General features: G+C 39.8%; 2 protein-coding genes across 7 annotated transcripts in view; one reads left to right on the top strand and one right to left on the bottom strand.

Moving 5' to 3' along the window:
- Window positions 1-690: 690 nt before the first annotated feature.
- Window positions 691-1,143, bottom strand: LOC119256983 (ubiquitin-60S ribosomal protein L40-like). The gene has a single exon (XM_037524708.2). It carries the CDS (start codon window positions 1,121-1,123, stop codon window positions 737-739), a length of 387 nt encoding a protein of 128 aa, XP_037380605.1. The 5' UTR covers window positions 1,124-1,143; the 3' UTR covers window positions 691-736.
- A 2,875-nt stretch (window positions 1,144-4,018) lies between these two features.
- LEKR1 (leucine, glutamate and lysine rich 1) overlaps window positions 4,019-18,998 on the top strand; it is a 129,903-nt gene continuing 114,923 nt past the window's right edge. For 4 of the 6 annotated variants that reach the window (XR_008553988.1, XM_037526233.2, XM_054700983.1 and 1 more), the window contains exons 1-2: window positions 4,019-4,059; window positions 6,966-7,054. Coding sequence is in view for 5 of the 6 variants with exons in the window: in XM_054700983.1 (XP_054556958.1) it covers window positions 7,007-7,054 (48 nt within the window). In the remaining variant the exon portion in view is untranslated. Of the gene's footprint in view, window positions 4,060-4,276; window positions 4,303-4,332; window positions 4,748-6,965; window positions 7,055-18,998 lie in introns of those variants that run through there. The other 2 variants (XM_054700982.1, XM_037526237.2) reach the window with 2 other exon arrangements.

Here is an 18,998-nt window from a genome sequence, read left to right as displayed (position 1 = left end):
ATATGCAAAGCAGTCTAAAACTGTAATTGTTGATAGCAGTTAAAAAAAAAACATATTAGGAGAGAAAATTTAATTCACATGTAGTGGGAATAAAATGTGTTGGGGTAAGTACAATAAAGTAAGAGGTCACTGATAGTTGACATTTTTTGAAAGCTGAAAGCTGTATCTGAAGAGTTAGGAAGACAGTAAGTCTAACGCAATCAAGTTTCTGGAATTAAAAACTTTCAGAGTATTTCTAAGTATGCTACTAAATTCACTGTAGATGATGTCTTGTGGGTACTTTCTGGCTGGCAGAGGCAACTTACGCCATAGAAGAGGTCCAGGTGCTTCTGCTTCTAAGTACAATTTAGGAGCCCAGGGTTGGGTCATGCCCGCGGTGACTTTCACCACTGGGTGAAAATAAATAAGGAGCATCTGATTGAGCTATGTTTGGAAGGGTTCTCAATAAATAAGACATTGTGTAGGAAAGTGTCTGGCAAACAGAAAGAGACCAATACATGTTAAAAATTTTAAAAATTTAAAAATTTTTTTTAAAAATTCTGCACTTGCCTTGGATTGAACCCAGAAATAGCAGAGAAAGCTATGTCTGCCCCCAACCTCAGAGGCCTGTCTGCAACTACTTTATTTAAACTTTTTTTTTTTTTTCTGCTTCAGTCAATGAAAGGGAAACTTTATTGAGGGCCCTGAGTCATGGGGCTTGGGCAGGAGTTGCCTGCAGGCAAAGGAAGGAAGGGTCTTATTTGACCTTCTTCTTGGGGCTCAGGTTGTTGGTATGGCCACACTTCTTCTTGCGGCAGTTGACAGCACGGGGGTGCAGGCGAGCATAACACTTGCGGCAGATCATCTTGTCGCAGTTATATTTCTGGGCCAGCTGGCGGAGGGAAGGTTCAATGATGCCACCCCGAAGGCGCAGTACCAGGTGCAGGGTAGATTCTTTCTGAATATTGTAGTCTGAGAGAGTGCGACCATCTTCCAGCTGTTTGCCAGCAAAAATCAGTCGCTGCTGGTCAGGTGGGATGCCCTCCTTGTCTTGGATTTTGGCTTTGACATTTTCAATGGTGTCACTAGGCTCGACCTCGAGGGTGATGGTCTTGCCCGTCAGGGTCTTCACAAAGATCTGCATTTCTGCGACTGCCGCTAGGCCGCCTCGTTGAAGAGAAAGAGCACTTTATTTAAACTTTTGAGGGGATAGTGTTGTGTTCTGGTTCACAGCATAAAAATTGTGTTGGGTCACCTGTAATTTTGCCATGATCCCTTTGTATAGTTCTGAATTCACTTTGAAACTGTCAATCTTGGGTAGACTTCCTGATATTTTTATCAAACTTGGAGAGCCAAAACATTTATTACTCCACGTGCTTTTCATTGGGGGAGCAAGTTAAAGGAGGCATAATGCTCCTTACCAAAATGAATGAAATGAATGACAATGTCCATCTGGATAAATCTCTTAGGTAAATTCACAACAGAAACAAGAGCATAGACACTGTGTTCTCACAAATGTTAATACTATAATACAAAGATGTGTAGACCATATGCAAAGCCCTAGTCTCTGTACAGAGAATCTACTCCAAAACTAGGGAGCATTCTTCTTTTGCGGTCACTCATATATAGGGGAAAAAGAAAAGCAAAGTGTCACAGATGTTAAAAGGAATTTAATTTGGTTATTACTTGATTATTTTAAGTCACAGTAATAAAAAGTAACACTTAGCTGATTACACTTAGAGGATAATACAATTTCAATATCTCCAATATTTTAAATTCTATGTCAGTTCTACCATGGCCAATAATGCGGTGAAGGGAAGAGTGGAGAAACAAAAAGGACAAGGGGAGAAATTTGGTCAGAGACAGGAGTTACTGAGGCAGACACAGAGCCTAGAGAAAAAAAAATTACTGGGGAGACTCACTGGCTTTTTCCCTCCTTGAAAATAACACCCTGTCACAAGTCTTCATCTGTGCTGTGGTCCAGGAATAGCACTATTCACTGCTAGCCTTTAAAAAAGGCTTTTCGGGCCTCCCGGTGGCGCAGCGGTTGAGCGCTGGGTTGCGAAGCTGCCCGCGGCCTCTGCGGCGCCGGTTCGATCCCCGGCTGCTCCCCGGCCACCGGAGGAGGGTCCCACATGGCGCGCAGACCTCTCCTGCCGCCCGCTGCTCCCCTCAGCAGTGTACTTCGGTCCTTCTGCCTGCTCTGCTCCCCGCTCTGGCTCTGGTGAATTCTCTCGCCCTCCCGTGCTTCTGACTGTACCCAGTGCATGTATAAACAAAACAAACAAACAAACCAGCAAACAAATAAATAAAGCATGCCTCTATAAAAAAAAAAAAAAAAAAAAAAAGGCTTTTCTTCACAATTCATTAACTCTATCCTTGAAAGTCCTACTCGGTCTATCACTGTTCAATAGAATTTTCTTCCATGATGAAAAGTCTGTGTATGTATTCTCTTACCAGTAACACGTGACTATTGAGCATTAGAAATGTGCCTAGTGCAGTAAAGGAATGGATTTCAAATTTTATTTCTTCATTGAATAGTCGTAGGTGGCTATCTTACTGGCCAGAGGAGGGAGGGCATTCTAAGGGATATTTACGATGGAAGGAAAATAGGTCTCACTGTCAAAGTAGATGAATTGGCACAGGTGAAATTAAACCCAGAATGCATGAGAGCCTTCCAGTTGGCTCTCCTATCCCTATTTTCTTTCATGATTATATATACAAAGTAACAATGAGTATTCTTGCTAATGATCATACTACTAGCCGAAGGAGCATCAAAACACAGCGACTTTGCCTTGTGTGTGCAACTCCGGTTCCAGATTAAGCACGTAATGGATCTGGCTGAGCAGGTTTCCAAGCTATCTAAACTTCTATTGTTGCGCAGAATGAGAACAACCTTCACTCCACCTTCAAGAAGCATGCTGAGGACGAAGACTTCTCAAAGTTCTTGGTCAGCGGTACTGACCTCACTGACCATCCTCTTTTCCAATCCTTTCAATACTGCTTATCTTTCTCAGATGAAGAAAGCTCTTTGAGGAAGTGGAAACAAACAAAGTCGCTGGTAGGTATTAGGGTAAAAACAGAAGTCAGGTTAAGCGTACTGGGACCATCTGCAAGATTAGTGCTTTCAGGAGTAAGGGTTTAAAGTATTTGATGCTGACATTTTCATTAATAAATAGCTTTCAAACAGCAGTCTGATTACTGTCTCTGCACTGCTTGCATCATTCGGTTACTTCTCTAAATCTACAGGTTTCATTTTTCTTTGATTTACTCAATCTTCCGTGAAATAGTAATAATAGTTTCTCTCCCATCTGGCATGCCACGAAGTGTTGCTTCTTAGAAGCGCTACATTTTGGACCTCATCTAATCTTCAAAAAGGAGACATCTGGACTGAGTCCTGCAAAAGTACCATGGCTGCCCCTGCATGGGTCATCTCAGAGCACTGCCCTATCCAGGTAGGGGCAGTCTTTTACAAATACACACATGGTGGACTAGGGGGCTCAGGATACTTTGTGAACTTCACCTTGACCACTTCTGGACTAGGATGAAAATTCTATCAACGCCATCCCAGTAAGCTTGGCCCCCAGCAGAAACCAGGACCTCAGCTTTGGTCTCCTAGTCTCGTCCCTTAGACCGGTGCCCACTGAGGCTCCTAACCCTCCAAAACCAATAACTGCAATTGGGGTGTCCCCAAACGGGCCGGGTTGCTGGGAGGGGGGAGGTAGATGGAGCTCGCTCAGGCTGAGGCTGCTACCGCCCCCTCCCCCCCACGACCGTAGCTGTTCCGCTTCCTTCCCGTAGCGGATCCTTCCTTCCCACACGAGCACCCCCTGGGCCCCCCACCCCCGGCGCCCCCATTTCCCCTCCTACCACCCCAGTGCGCACAGCCCATCCCTCCCACCCGCCAGCAACCGCGCTGCTTCCGTAAGCGAGCGGGCGGTGAACGCATGGGAGCCCAACTTCCGCGTCGGCGGAGGCGTGAGCCATGACGTCAGCGCGCCCTGACGTCAGGCCGACGTGCAGGACGGTCGCCCGGGAGACCGGGAAAGCCGCGGCGCGCCAGGCGGAGCCAAGGTGTAGGTGAGAGTCGAGGAATGGCTTCCTGAGTCTGGGCCGCCCCGGCCTGCGAACGCAGTTCCGGAGCGGAGGCGAGCGGGCCGGGGGAGGGCGGGGGCCTCCGCGCCCCCGCTTCCCGGCCCCCCTGGCCTGCCAGAGACTTCCTGGGCCCCTGGCGCGCCCCCTTTTCGCCCGCCCAGCAGTTCCCGTCCCGCAGCCGCCCCCCCCAGCCTAGCGGCCCCTTCAGCCTCCCAGCGCCCCGGCCAGGTCTCTGGCCCCCTGGGTCCGGTGCCCTCTAACCCGGCGCGCGCTCAGCTCAGCTCAGCCCTCGCCCCCTCCCTGCCCGCCGTGAGGGTCCCTTGGGAACGGGGTTAGAAGGGGACGCATTACAAAACCCTCTGGCAGTTTTGGGCGGCCTTGGAAAACCCCGCGGATGAGGGAAAAGACTTAGGACGTGAACCCCAACTGTCCCCCGACTGCCCGGGAGTGGGTGATTCTCGCCAGGGATAGCCCCCGGGGAAGGGCCCGAGTTGAACAAGGCGCACGTCCCTGCGAGACTCTGGGCAGGCGAGGGCATGGACAGGGCAGTCCCTTCGCGCTTTGGGAGCTGCTGCCTCTCACCTCCAACCTCCTGCCAGTGGGCAGCCCTCGAGTGTGTCATGCTGGAGAACAAAAGGGGCTCATTTGATAAAACACGCAAAATAATTTGAGGGTAAATTCAAAATTAAAGCTTTTTCCTATTGCCAAAAATTAAAGCATTTTCCTGTTCCCGGTATAAGTACAAAGCCTCTTGTTTTAATGGGCTGCTGCTTAAAACATAACTAATGAGCAGTTTCCAATATTAATATGTATGAGGATACCTGTGTGTGTGTTGTGTGTGCAAAAGAGAAGAGACCGTTCTTCCTTTCGTGAGAAATTTCCTATTTGTGAATAATTCCTGTAGTCCAAAGTGCAGGCAAATCTTTTTAAAGACCAAGGAGTGCTTTTCTTGGGTACTTGGCAAGAAAAGATTTGGAGATTTGACGAAGTCAAATCTTTGTAAGTGTAAACACCAAGGAAAGAGTGTGCCCCTGCATCCATGTCACCTGGGCATTTGCTTCTATTTATGACCTTACGCTTTACCATAGGGAAACCCGATCCTTAGAGCAAACCGCCTAGTAGCCAGCAAAGTGGCCACTTAAATTGCTAGGTGAATTGAAACAAATTATAAAATAGTGTAGCAAGTTGTGCTGAGATTTATCTGTACTTTATGCAGTGGAATTTCATTCTGTTTTTGTAATCTCATTTGCAGATTGTGATTTTATGAATGTTAGTTTAATACAAAAATTGTTTCATTTTTGAACCAGGGACAGATTTCCTGCATTGGCAGAATATTTAAAAATTTTTCATCAATAATCAGAATTTTCCAATTCTTCCCCGTTGGTATGAAAAGGCTACAGTGTTGGGATAGATGTACAGGCAATGAAGGTGCTAGATAAAAACTGGTACCTTGTTTGTACTGTTGCGCAGATCACACTCTCAAATAATTTTATGGGTGAAATTTAAAAAGATGTAATTTGTAGTTTTAGGAAATTTAGGTTATTTTAGGACAAAATTCTTCTAGTAGAGTTTAATTAAGATGATGCCATCTTATTTTACTGATGGAAGGTCCATTGTAAAATGGCAGAAACGTGCCTTCTGTGAGCTCTTCTCACTTCACCTGGACAATGTGTCAAACATCTAATTACTATGTAATTGGCTATTTGGACCTGTATTAACTATGTCAAGTAACTTTAGGCACATAGTCAACTCCAGTTAACTTGACCAAACACACACACACAGAGGTATCCTCACACATATTATATTAATATTCAAAACGCTCATTAGTTATTTGTTTTAAGCAGCAGCTCATTAAAACAAGAGGCTTTGTGCTTATACCGGGAATGAGAATCCTTTCTTCCAAGGTCGGGTTGCACAATTTACAGTAACACTTCCCCTACAGGAGTTTTTGTAAACTACAATTTTCCTGCCACCTGGCTCTGGCTGAGTTGCTATCTTTGGTGGAGTAGTTTGCCTCTCCAGTCTCTGTCAAAACCCTGCCCTGATCAAAAGCAAACAACCTCAGGGAGTCTTTACTAATTCCCCACTCCCATTAGAAAGGCATTTTTCTTTCCTGAACTCTGAGATTGTCCCTGAACTTTACCGCCTGGCATTCAGGCCTTCCTCCCTGCTGTGGAAATATGCCTATATCATCTTACTTGATTGCTGTCTTCCATACTCTATTCCTTAGATATGTATAAATATCTATTCTTTCTCCACATCTGGGAAAGATTACAAAAAGGGAACCCAAAGTACTACTCCATTTTGTGTGGTTTTATGAAAAAAAAAAAATTGAATTTTTTAATTAAAAAATAAAATATTGATTTTTTATTAGAAAAATGAAAATATTAAAAGTTAAATATCTCCATAAAATTATTTAAATATTCATCCAGTTAAACTGGCACACTTCTCATACTTTAATTATTAGTGCTTAAATGTCATATTTAATCTGAACTTTTTTTTGTATTTCATCATTTTAAGCAGTATTCACATCACAATTGCAGAACTGCTTAACTAAAATATTTAATATTTTTGTGGCAGCTTTTCAGGAAAAAAATTGATTAAAGACAAATAAATGGGTCTATTTAAAATTTTAAGTGATACTCTGTATTTGCAAACAATGAGTAACAAAGCACCACAGAAATTAAAACTAGACTACAAAACTCTAAATTAAAAAAAAAAGTCATTTCTAATTCAGTAGTTTCTATGGGCCTTTTCTATTCTATTGGCCTGGTAACTAACCAAGAAGACCTCACTATACTTTCATGAACATTGAATTCAATTGAATTTTTCAATTCATTGAATTTTCTTAACATTATTTCAATTCTTACTGTTGCCATCAATGTTTTTAGATTATTTGCTTCAGAGCTCTCTCAGTGTATTTTGAGAAATTATGGATCGGCACATTCCCATGCATGCATTACCTGAAGAAATCCAAAAGGTATGATGATATTATACTATTACAGCTTAATGTTAGTAGCATGTTAACAGATACTTCTGAAACTTGGGAGAGCAAATTCAGATGTTTTATATTTATTTGAGGCATGGGATCTGCATTGAATTGTTGGAGTGGGGAGAGACTATTAATGAGTCGACTTGGGCCTCCCTGGTGGCGCAGGGGGTTGAACATCACACTGTGAGGCTATCTGCAGCCTCTGTAGCATGAGTTCAATCCCTGACCCGCTAGGGAGCAACCCATATGGCACAGCAGACCTCTACAGTCTCGCCCACTGCTCCCCTCAGCAGTGTATTTTGGTCAGTCTGCCTGTTCTGGTCCCCGCTCTGGCTCTGGTGAATCCTCTCACCCTCCTGCATTTCTGGCCTGTACCCCAGCTCTTGTATGCATAAATAAATAAATAAATCTTAAAAAAAAAAAGAGTTGACTTGTAGAAGTCAATTCAGTGCAAAGAATGTTTTTTTTTTTTTTTTTTAAAAAAGATTTATTTATACAAGCACTGGGTACCATCAGAAGTGCGGGAGGGTGAGAGAATTCACCAGAGCCAGAGCAGGGAGTATAACAGGCAGACTGACAAAGACACTGCTGAGGGGAGCAGCGGGCGGCAGAAGAGGTCTGCCTCGCCATGTGGGACCCTCGCCAGTGGCAGGGGATCGAACTGAAGCTGCAGAGGCTGCAGGCAGCTTTGCAGCCCAGTGCTCAACCACTACGCCACCGGGGAGGCCCTATCAAAGAATATTTGTTCCTAAAAGAAGACTGAGCTATAATTCTGATACAGTCTATGACCTGGAGCTCTTGTGAAAAGAGGGCCCCAGGAATATTCAGGCTGGTGACTTTTATGATATTAAAATTTTAATCTCTCTAAATAAAGGTTTGTTTCAATTTCACCTTAATTCTTGCCACTTACTTTGTACTACCAGCTCTTTTAATCTGAGTAACAATTCTTCATAGTCTCTATGCTACTGTCCTTCCTATCAATTCTTATCTCTCTTTAGGTAGCAGCATTTCTCCCATATTTAGTTTGACAATGCATATATTGTTAACAGTATAATAAAGAATTTTCTCTTTGAAACTGATTGACAAATTGTGAATTAATACTGCAAACTTTAGCCATCATTAATCATTCAGGATTTTTAGAAAACCTGCAGTTAACTCTTAATTAACCACCAGTCCATTACTTTTTAATTAACAATTGCAGTCAACTCAGATAGTCTTTTATCCTTTGTGCGTGCTGCTTTCGGCGGCCTGTTACCATTAATCAGGCCATTGATTTTAGGCTATTGACTCATGCCTACTGTTGCTTCATGTCCATCAGGCTTATGTAAACTGCAACCTAGAAGGAACTGGAAGGGAAGTCCAGTAATCAGAAAATAACTTTTCAACCATTGCCCTGAGTTTGCTTCACCTTTTCAGTTGGGTGTTTGGGTGTGAAAGATGGTGCTCAGCTGTGCTGTGCTTCCCTGGGAAAACGTGCTCATCAAAATGATTTCAAGACTTGACTTGCCCTCCTTCTCATCTTCAGCCCATTCCTCTGTACTCTGGCCTGTATGGAAGAAATGGGAAAAAAAACCAAATGAAATCTACTAGAAATGACATGCTTCAGATTCCAGTGATCCTTCAGGAAGGATCTATGTAACCATACACACAGGTCTAAAGACTCTGCATAATTGAAGTGTCAGTATTTTCTCAGGATGTAGAAGGTGGGAAGAGGAATCTCTGAATATGGGGATGGTCAAGGGAGGAGCTTTAGTAAGAGATAGAACTGGAATTGGCCCTCAGAGCCTGGGTATTTCTATAGAGAGAGAGGTGGCAGAACATCCTAGCCCAAGGGAACAGACGGTTTTTGGTGAGAAAAAGCTGGCCCAGTTAGGTAATATTTAACAACTTAAATGTTTCGAATACTTGAAAGAGTATATATTTATTTTGACAAGGTGTTTATGAGAGTTTTAGAATTGTTTCCCTCATGTTTAAGATATTTTGTAAGTAAATTGTTTAAAAATGCTAAAACAAAACATTTCATTAATCTACAGTTATATTGTGGAAGCAGAAATGGTAGGCAGCTGTCCTTTCAGCATGGAAAAGTGAGGCCTTGACAGGTTGCTGATTGTAGACCTTGTCCTGCTGGTGTTTAGGATGTGAAGTGCAGCTTTGCACTTTCTCAGAATGAAGTTAGATCCATTTATACCACAAATGTTTATCCAGTGCCTGTAATGTGCTGGACACTGTTATTAGCGCTTGATTATAAAGGCAACCAAGTAGATGTGTTCATGCCTCCCACAGCCTATAAAAAGCACGGTCTAAGAAAAGTCAGTTATTTGTTTTCCATAACTTCTTACCTGGGCTTGATTCATCTAGATCACCCACAATGTAATTTGTTTTTTGTTAAATGATCAAGTGGTTTGTCTGTTTAGGCAGCTTGTAGCCATCATTCTATATGAAATCATTTAAAGCATATGTGTGTGTATATATATATATATACATATATATCTTGTTTTAGTAATAGGAATACTTGAAGTTAGAACCATTTCATAACTAAGATGAAGAAAATAATTTTTTTTATAATGGTTTGGAAATTGTGCTCCGTTCGTTTATTTGATAAAAAAAGGACTTGAGGTGGGTGGATCGGAGCACAGTGAAATAGATCTTCCAAAGGTTTTAACATTTTTCAATTTTTATGCTGGCTTGTCTTTCCAGAGAAGCTCCGGTTCTCTCTATCTCTCTCTCTTTCTCTCTCTCTCTCTTTCTCTGTCTCAGCAAGAAAAGTTAGTGTAGAATCAAGGAAGAGAGAGATAATGGGAGACTTCCTTACTTCAATTTTTCTGTATGCTATGGAAATGGGATAGTTGATAAAGAATGTGAAAATGGTTGTATTACACTGTGCTACGGATAGCAAAATGAGCAGTAGAAAAAGAGTTGAAGAAAAAGTAAAGATAGAAGGGGCCTCCCTGGTGGAGCAGGCAGTTGAGCTCTGCACTGTGAAGCTGTCCATAGCTTCTGCAGCACTGGTTCAATCCCGGCCGGCCAGAGAGAAACCCACATGGTGCAGCAGACCCCTCCTGCCCCGCCTGTTCCCCTCAGCAGTGTATTTCGTCAGTCTGCCTGTTCTGTTCCCCGCTCTGTCTCTGGTGAATCCTCTCACACTCCCGCACATCTGGCCTGAACCTGGTTCTTGTATAAATAAATAAATCTTAAAAAAAAGAAAAAGAAAAAGTAAAGATAGAAAGGGAGTTGGCCACCAAAGGGAAAGTGTAGAGAGAATGCAGATGATAATGACCTTTAGCGCATCCTTTGCTTGATTAGAAGGGTAAGATTGTTAGATTATCTGGTTTCATCTCCTTAGAGAATTTTGGGGAAGAAAGAATAAGGTAGTCTTTTGACTGCCTTTCCTAGATCTTTTATCTTTTGCCTTTTATCACTATTTCTGACTGAACATAAAACATATTTTAGACTTTCATTTCCCCAAGCAACAGATGAACTGCAAAGTAGGCGCACACTCATCCCCTTTGTCCACTGCTAGATTCTACTGTTGACCTCTGTGTGTGCTTAGACCAGGTCTCCAATCCTTTTGCTCTCTTGGCTGAGCTGACTCCTGTTTATCTCCACCCTCCATAATCAGCAACTTTGATTCAACTTTCATCCAGTATTCTGAAAGTAGAATGCACTTGAAATGATAACACAATTCTGTGTTTTGGAAGTTTTTGCACAATTTAAAACAGAACTTGTAGATCAGCCAAGTAATAATTTCTATGTCTTCTCAATGTCCATCCACTTTAGAGACATGTGGACTCATTAGGAAACAAAAAAGCAATGAACAACTTTCCTTTTGCTGTTTTTGCTAGGGGACATATGCTGAAGTCAAAACAACTGTAACAAACTAGTGAAAAAATCAGTTATTTTGCAAAAGTGAAAACTGATCTCTCTTTTTTTTAATGGTGACAAAATGAACACTTGTAATAGGATTTTTAGCTTCAGGAGATATTTATTACCATAGGACAGAAAATAAAATAAAGAGACCAGAGTTGTTTATTTTATAAAACAGAAGTGGCAGTGCAAGACCTAGAGAGCACACTGTTCTTTCTGGGATAACAATCCCTTTCCCTAGCAGTAACAGCTCATTTTGTCCTGTTTCAGTAATTTTAGTACTTTGGAACTTTGAAATTTATTCAGAATAACAGTTTTATATTTCCAAGCACAGATTGTCATTGCCAGAAAAAATAAACTTAATTTTCCAGGTCATTTTGGGCCACTGTGGCTAGGGTCAGATTTTGTGTTAAGGCAGAGAAAATAGTCATAGAAGTGTTAGTGCTAGCATTTTGGTAAAGCAGTGATATATGCATGTGTCTGTGGGATGTGTGTTATGTTTTTAAGCATTTGCAGCTTTAAAACCTAATGATAAAAGAAGTAGGAAGCTGTGTAATTTGTGGAGAGACCATTCACTTAATATTGTGGCTCAAGAATGTTCATTAGGGAAAACAAAAAATATTACCGTGAATCTTGAAAAATATGCATCGGTTAATTTGTAGGCCAAAATACTTTTGCTGACTGGCCATAAAGAGCCACAGAGTTTACAAAGGCCTGGTTTCCCAGTGGAAACATAGGTATTGGAAAAATATAATTTGGAAGTATATTTAAATAGACATAGGTGTGCCATGTATAATTTATGTATGAGACCAGTGTTTCTTGAAATTGCTCAATAAAATTTCTTTATGAATTAATCTCTGGTAATTTAGGCCCAGATTTATTTTTTTTTTATTTTTCTAAAGTATGCTTCTTACGTTGAGATCTTTATAGAGTCACATGTAACTGTAGAAACCATACCAAGGGATCCAGTTTACCCTACTTCCAGCTTCCCCAGTAGTAACATCTGGCAAGACATACTACAGCCAGAATGTTGGCACTGATACAGTCAAGATACTGAATACCTTTATCACACCAAGGATTCCTCATGTTATAACCACATTCACTTCCATCACCCCTTCACACACCTCTACCACCCCACTCCAACCCCAACCTATGATCCCTGGCAACTACTGATCTGGACTCCAATAATTTTGTCATCTCAAGAATGTTATATATATGGAATCTTGCGTTATGTAACTTTTTGGGATTTTTTTTTGCACTGAGTGTAATTTGCTAGAATTTTATTCAGATTGTTGTATGTATCAATATTTTATTCTTTTTTATTACGAATAATTTCTTGGTATGACTATACTATAATTTTTAATTTGTTGAAGAATATCTGAGTCTCCCCCCCCCATTTTTTAACTCTGATGTATAAAATTGCTATAAATATTCATGTATAGGCTTCTTTGTAAACATGTTTTCATTTTCCTGGGATCAGTGCCCTAGAGTGCAATTGCTAGACTGTATGGGTATTGCATGTTTGGTTTTTTTAAGCCTCCCCAAACTGTTTCTCAGGGTGACTGCCATTTTACTTTTTACTACAATGTAGGAGGAATCCAGATTTTCTGTGTCTCATCAGCATTTGATGTTGGTGTTAAGCTTTTATTTTAGCTCTTCTGATAAATGTGCAACTTTGATTTTCAGGTTCCTAGTGGTCAATGATGTTGAATATCTTGTGCTTAGTTGGCATCTGTATATTATCTTAGGTGAACTAAGATATTTCATGTCTTTTGGCCATTTTCTAATTGGATTTTTTTTTTTTTACTGTTGAGTTTTGAAAGTATTTTATATAATCTAGATACTTGTCAGATATGTTGTTCAAAAATATTTTTTCCCAGTCTGAAGCTTGTCTTTTCATCCTCTTCGCAGGGTCTTTTGAAGAGCAAACATTTCTAATTTTGATGAAGTCCTGATGTCAGCTTTTTCATTTATGGATGAATATAGAGGAACAAGATAAAGGATCAGGGAAAAAATAATGACAATTTAAAAAAACACAACAAAACAAAAATAAATAGATAGCTATAAATATAGACAATTATAAATCAAAACTTGATACTTTTGGTATCAAGTATAAGAACTCTTTACCTAGTTTGGATCCTGAAGATTTTCTCTTAGGTTTTTTCTTCTAATATCTTATTTTCATATTTTATATTGAAGTCCATGATCCATTTTCAGTTCACTTTTGTGTAAATGAAATAGCCTATGTTAAAAGAAATTGTGAGCTGGTAGGTTGAGTTGCCCCAAGTCTTACTTAAACAGGTGGACTAAATCATGGACTGGCGAGCCCTGTCCAAACACACTGACAAGCAAGCGTTAGTCCTTGATTAATGATTATCTTTTTTTGGGGGGGTACAATTGTTTTTTTTAAATTTACATATTTATATATATTTTACATCATTGTTCATTTTTCATTTTTTTTTTTTACAGTGCTTGCTTTCTTTTCTCAGGTGTAGTCCCCATAGAATTTCTACCACTAATTCACCTGTGTGCCATCATCATAGTCTTTGCACTCCTTCCAGCCCATCTCAATCCTCTACCTCCCCTTCCTCTGCAGAATGTCTCTGATTTATAGTTGTCTATTTATTTTTGTTTTGTTGTGTTTTTTTTAAATTGTTATTATTTTTTCCCTGATTCTTTATCTGGTTCCCCTATATTCATCCTATAAGTAAAACCATCCGATATTTTTCTTGTTCCTTCTGACTTATTTCACTGAGTATAATCCCTTCTAGCTCCATCCATGTTGCTGCAAATGGCATAAGTTTATATTTTTGATTGCTGAATAGTATTCCATTGTGTACATATACTACATCTTTTTGATTCAGTCATCTACTTTTGGGCATGTGGTTTGCTTCCAAGTCTTTCCTATTAAAAATAGTGCAGCAGTAAACACAGGGGTGCAGGTATCCTTTTGAATTAAAGTTTTTGTGTTCTTTGGGTAGATCCCTAGGAGTAGAATTGCTGGGTCATATGGTAGTTCCATTTTTAGTAGTCTGAGAAACATTCACATAGCTTTCCGTAGTGGTTGGACCAGTTTGCATTCCCACCAGCAGTGTAGGAGAGTTCCTTTCACACCACATCCTTGCCAGCATTTGTTGTTGCTAGTTTTTTTAATATGTGCCATTCTTACTGATGTAAGGTGGTATCTCATTGTGGTTTTGATCTACATTTCCCTAATTATGAGGGATGTTGAACATATTTTTGAATTTTTAAAAAAGATTTATTTATTTAGGCATATAAGAACGGGGGTACAGGCCAGTGGTGCGGGGTGGTGAGAGGATCCACCAGAGACAGAGTGGGGAACAGAACAGGCAGATCGACTGAAATACACTGCTGAGGGGAGCAGCGGACAAGTCAGGAGTGGTCTGTTGTGCCATGTGGGTTGCTCCCTGGCCAGGGATCGAACTCATGCTGCGGTGGCTGCAGTTAGCTTCATAGGATGCATCTTAACCCCTTGCGCCACCAGGGAGCCCCTGAACATTTTTTTCATATGCCTGTTGGCCATTTGCATTTCCTCTTTAGAGAAGTGTCTTTTTAGCTCTTCTGCCCATTTTTTTTTTAAAGATTTATTTATTTATTTATTTATACATGCACTGGGTACAGTCAGAAGTGCGGGAGGGTGAGAGAATTCACCAGAGCCAGAGCAGGGAGCAGAGCAGGCAGAAGGACCTAAGTACACTGCTGAAGGGAGCAGCGGGTGGCAGGAGAGGTCTGCGTGCCATGTGGGACCCTCTTCTGGTGGCCGGGAGCAGCCAGGGGTCGAACCAGCGCTGCAGAGGCTGCAGGCAGCTTCGCAACCCAGCGCTCAACCGCTGTGCCACCTGGGAGGCCCTCTTCAGCCCATTTTTTGACTGGATTGTTTACTTTGTTTTTGTTGAGTCCTGTGAGTTCTTTGTATATCTTTGTGATCAATCCTTTATCAGTTGTGTGGAATGCAAAAATATTCTCCCAATCAGTATGGTGTCTGTTTTAGTTAATGTCTCCCTTGCTGCACAGAAGCTTTTTAGTTTGATGTAATCCCAGCTGTTTATCTTTTCCTTCACTTTCTTTGCTTTGGGGGATGAGTCTTTAAAGATGTTAATGAGAGGCATGTCTTGTAGTGTTTTACCTATGTTTTCTTCTATATATTCTAATGATTATCTTACAATTTCCTGGAAGGAGGAGGCTGAGCGTCCACACGCACAGTTGGACTGTACCCTGTCTGTGCAGGCCTGGGGATAGCCCAACCCAGAACAAGCTGTGACCCTGCTTTCCTCCTCCTTCCTGATGGACTTACCTTTAAATATCTCCTCCTAACTCCCTTTGAGGAGCCAAACTAATTTTTCCTTTCTGGCTCCTTGTGCATGAGTCTGTAATAAAGCCTTGCCTGTTTCAACTACACCTAGTACTCTCTGGAGAATTCTTTCCCTAGAGGGCAAAGTACCTACTCCTTTGGGTCAGGCCCTGGAACATAAGGTATGAGGTTTTGTTTGAAATTCTTTTTTTTTTTAAACATATAGATCTAGTGTCCAATTGTTCCAGCACCATTTGTTGAAAAGGCTATCTTTCTTTCATGGAATTGCTTTTGTACTTAGGCCAAAAATCTGTTTAGCATATTATGCAGATCTACTCCTGGAGTCTCTATTCTTTTCCATTGATCTAAGTGTCTGTCCTGCTGCCAGTACCATACAGTCTTGATTACTGTAGCAATATAGTATGTCTTGAAATGAGGTAAAATGATTCTTCCTGTTTAGTTCTTTTTCAAGATTGTTTCACCTCTCCTAGTTCCTTTGCCTTTGGTAACAATCAAAGAACAATCCTATTTCTAAAAAACATCATGCTGGAATTTTGTTACAAATTATATTAAACCTATATACAAATTTGAGGAGAACTGATGTCTTTACTATTTTGAATCTTCCAACTCTTAAGTGCAGTGTCTGTTTATTTAAATTTCATTAGTGTTTTGTAGTGTTATCATGCAAGTCTTGTACTTGTGTTGTTAGATTTACACCTATTTTTTGAGCAGTTGTAATTGGTATTATATTTTTAATTTCACTGTCCCTGTTCACTGGCAATATAGAGAAATAATACAACTAGTTTTTGCATGTTTATCTTGAATCATGTGACTTTGCTGAACTTACTGGTTTTTGGAGTTTTGTTATAGATACCATAGGATTTTCTAATTAGACAATCATGCTATCAGATAGGGACTTTTTTTTCTTCTTCCCTTCTGATATATATACCATTTATTTCCTCTTTTTTTGCCTTATTATTCTGGCTGGAACTTTTAGTATTATGTTGAATAAGAATACAGAGTGTGGATATCCTTGCCTTGATCCTAATATTAGGGAAAAAAGCACTCAGTCTTTCACCATTAAGAATAATGAAGCTGTAAGTGTTTTTGTAGATGCACTTTACCAAATTGATTTTTAAATTGGTGGTACAGCAAGTTGACTTATTGACGAGGAAGGGTACTAATGGCCTTATGAAATGGTCAGGTGTTTATGTGACTTAGAAAGATCCACTATCCTGCCTTAAAATGTTTCCTTATCTGAATGAAATTCACTAACTAAACGCTCATTGTTTTGAGTAATGGCAACTTTTTTTCATGCAAACCCTCTTAGAAAGGCTAAGATTTTATCCTGCTATCACTCACTTTTGTGGAATAGTTTATCTGTGTGTCTTTCCCCTTATCCAATCACAGAAAATATGGGATGGGTGGGGAGAGAAAGAGGGATTTTGGAGCAGAGAATGCTTCAATTGCAGCAGGAATGGACGGGGTGCTTTTTCTAATCGAAGCACAGATAGACATTTTGAAAAAGATCTGAAGATTTTTAAAAATCTTAAAAATTTTGCATCAGTTTTGTAGTCAGTATAATTTTTAAAGTACAAACACTGCACTTAGGTTTATTTTATAATTTATTTGTAAATGGTTGTGCATTTGTTTAATATACTACATTTGTTAATTCCTTCTGAAAGTACATCTTGTGGAAAGCAAAAACATCCTGCTAATGATAAGGATTCTTTTGTTAAGAGTGACAGCTTGTCATTATTTTACTTACAAAACAAGGAGATGATATAATACCAAGTTATAAGAATGGTGCACAAATTATATTTCACACACACAAAAAAGAATACTGTTTACTTCATTTGGGAGCATAATTACAGTATTTCATATCTTTTCGAGTTTCACAGTAATGTCCTAAGTAATTAACCCATATAGACAGTAAGAATTTGAAAAGAATATTGTATTTTTTCTATGGTAATTTTATTTATGGAAAATTATTTACAATTTAATGGCTTTGAAAACTTTTGTGCAATATGCTTATTAAACATAACTCTCAGCAATTCAGGTTATGCTACATAAAATCTGGAGACTAGCATTATAGACCTATTATTTATAATTTGATTGTCTTGCTTCCAAGATTATAATGAATCTCATGTTTCGCTTTCATTGCTGAAATTTTAGAAAACCTACTGGTTTAAAATGTATTGCCTCACTTATTTCACCTTTCCCCCTACAGTTACTATGTGGAATGCTATTCTATTAGCTTTCCTGTCTGTGAAGTTTATACTACTTCTATTTTGTGCAAGTGAGCTCCACCCAGCAAGAGTTTTCTTTAGTGAAAGGATGGAGCACTTTGTAAGGGACAAGGCAAGAACTCTGATAAACAGGCAGAAGGCTAAGGATGAAAGTGCCTTGGAGTAGGCAATGTATTGTGATTTATCAAGCAGTTTTCATATTGATGAGAAGAAGCCAGAATGAAAGACGGGCAAAAGAATTGTAAGAAAATACCTGTGTTCTCTGAATGAATTCAGGTCCCTTGGCCTGAATGAATTGTATTCCAAGGATTGATTGGGCCTTTGAATGGACTGCAGGACCACTCTTGGTAATCTTTGAAGACATGTAGAGAGTAAGGGGATAATGCACAAATATTAGTCCATGTGTAAAATGACCCATAAATTATAACCAGTAAACTCAAATGTAATGTAATATGTTACATTCATGGGTGATTTGTGAGTATATATGACCCTTGGGCAATTTTATGTTCATTAAGAAAACCAGCATGTAGTCCTTGCCATTTCATTTTGTATAAGGTTACTATATCTAGGAACTGTAGTAGACAAGGAATAGTAAAGAGAATGGTAGAGGAAGATTGGGCTTAGATTCCATAAGGTATGTGGTGTGGGGCAGCAAGGTCTCAAAGGAACTAATGTGAGGGCCTGGAAGGACATCAGGTGTAAGATGATGACATAAGATGAAAAACGTAAGATGTTTTTCTTTTTCTCTGGATTTACACTATCTTTGTCTTATTTTCTCTGTGTATGTGTGTGATTGTGTATATGTGTGTATATGTGTGAGTGTGTGTGTGTGTCTGTTCATTCTTGTCTCTCATTCCAGAAATGTGACTCATTCTGTATCTTAATTATGACCCTTCTCCATTTTTCTGACTCCAAAGATGATCGGGTCTTCAATGTTTGCAGGCCTGGTCAGCTCAGCTTAGTTTAGGGCTTGGCTCATCTGGGACAGTTTCCAGTCCTCATTCACCAGTCAGCCATAGCAAAGGTAGATGGGTGGAAGACGTTTTAATCATATCACCAAACAGCAGACAGGATTGTGGAAAGTGCATTCTCTAAAAAAAAAAAATAGAGCTATTAAGTATGAAGGAATTGATTTGATATGTTCAGTATGATGAGACATGGTTTGGTACTGCATTATTTTTTTAAATAGGGGCTTTATTTACAAAAGAGCCACTACAGCATTTAATAGCAACAGACAAGTGCTGAAAATACAACTATTGTGAACTAAGGGCATGTTAGAAGATATTTCTAATGAGATATTACAATGAGGGAAGTTTGAAGTCTCTCTTACTCTCTTTTAGTGAGAGCAACCACATTGAAGTGATCAATTATGGATACCATACTTTGAAACAGATATAGAATACTGGAATAAGTTCAGAGAAAATTATCTAGGATGAGGAAGGAATTAAAAATCTTTTCTTATGTGAAACAGCTGAAGAATTTGGAAGTGTTGATCTGGAAAAGAGTA

Source organism: Talpa occidentalis, unplaced genomic scaffold (assembly GCF_014898055.3).
Source record: "Talpa occidentalis isolate TD23 unplaced genomic scaffold, MPIMG_talOcc4v2.1 talOcc4.4, whole genome shotgun sequence".
Lineage (NCBI taxonomy): Eukaryota > Metazoa > Chordata > Mammalia > Eulipotyphla > Talpidae > Talpa > Talpa occidentalis.
The sequence above is the reverse complement of the archived record's forward strand: the minus strand, read 5'-3'. Positions and strand labels throughout refer to the sequence as shown.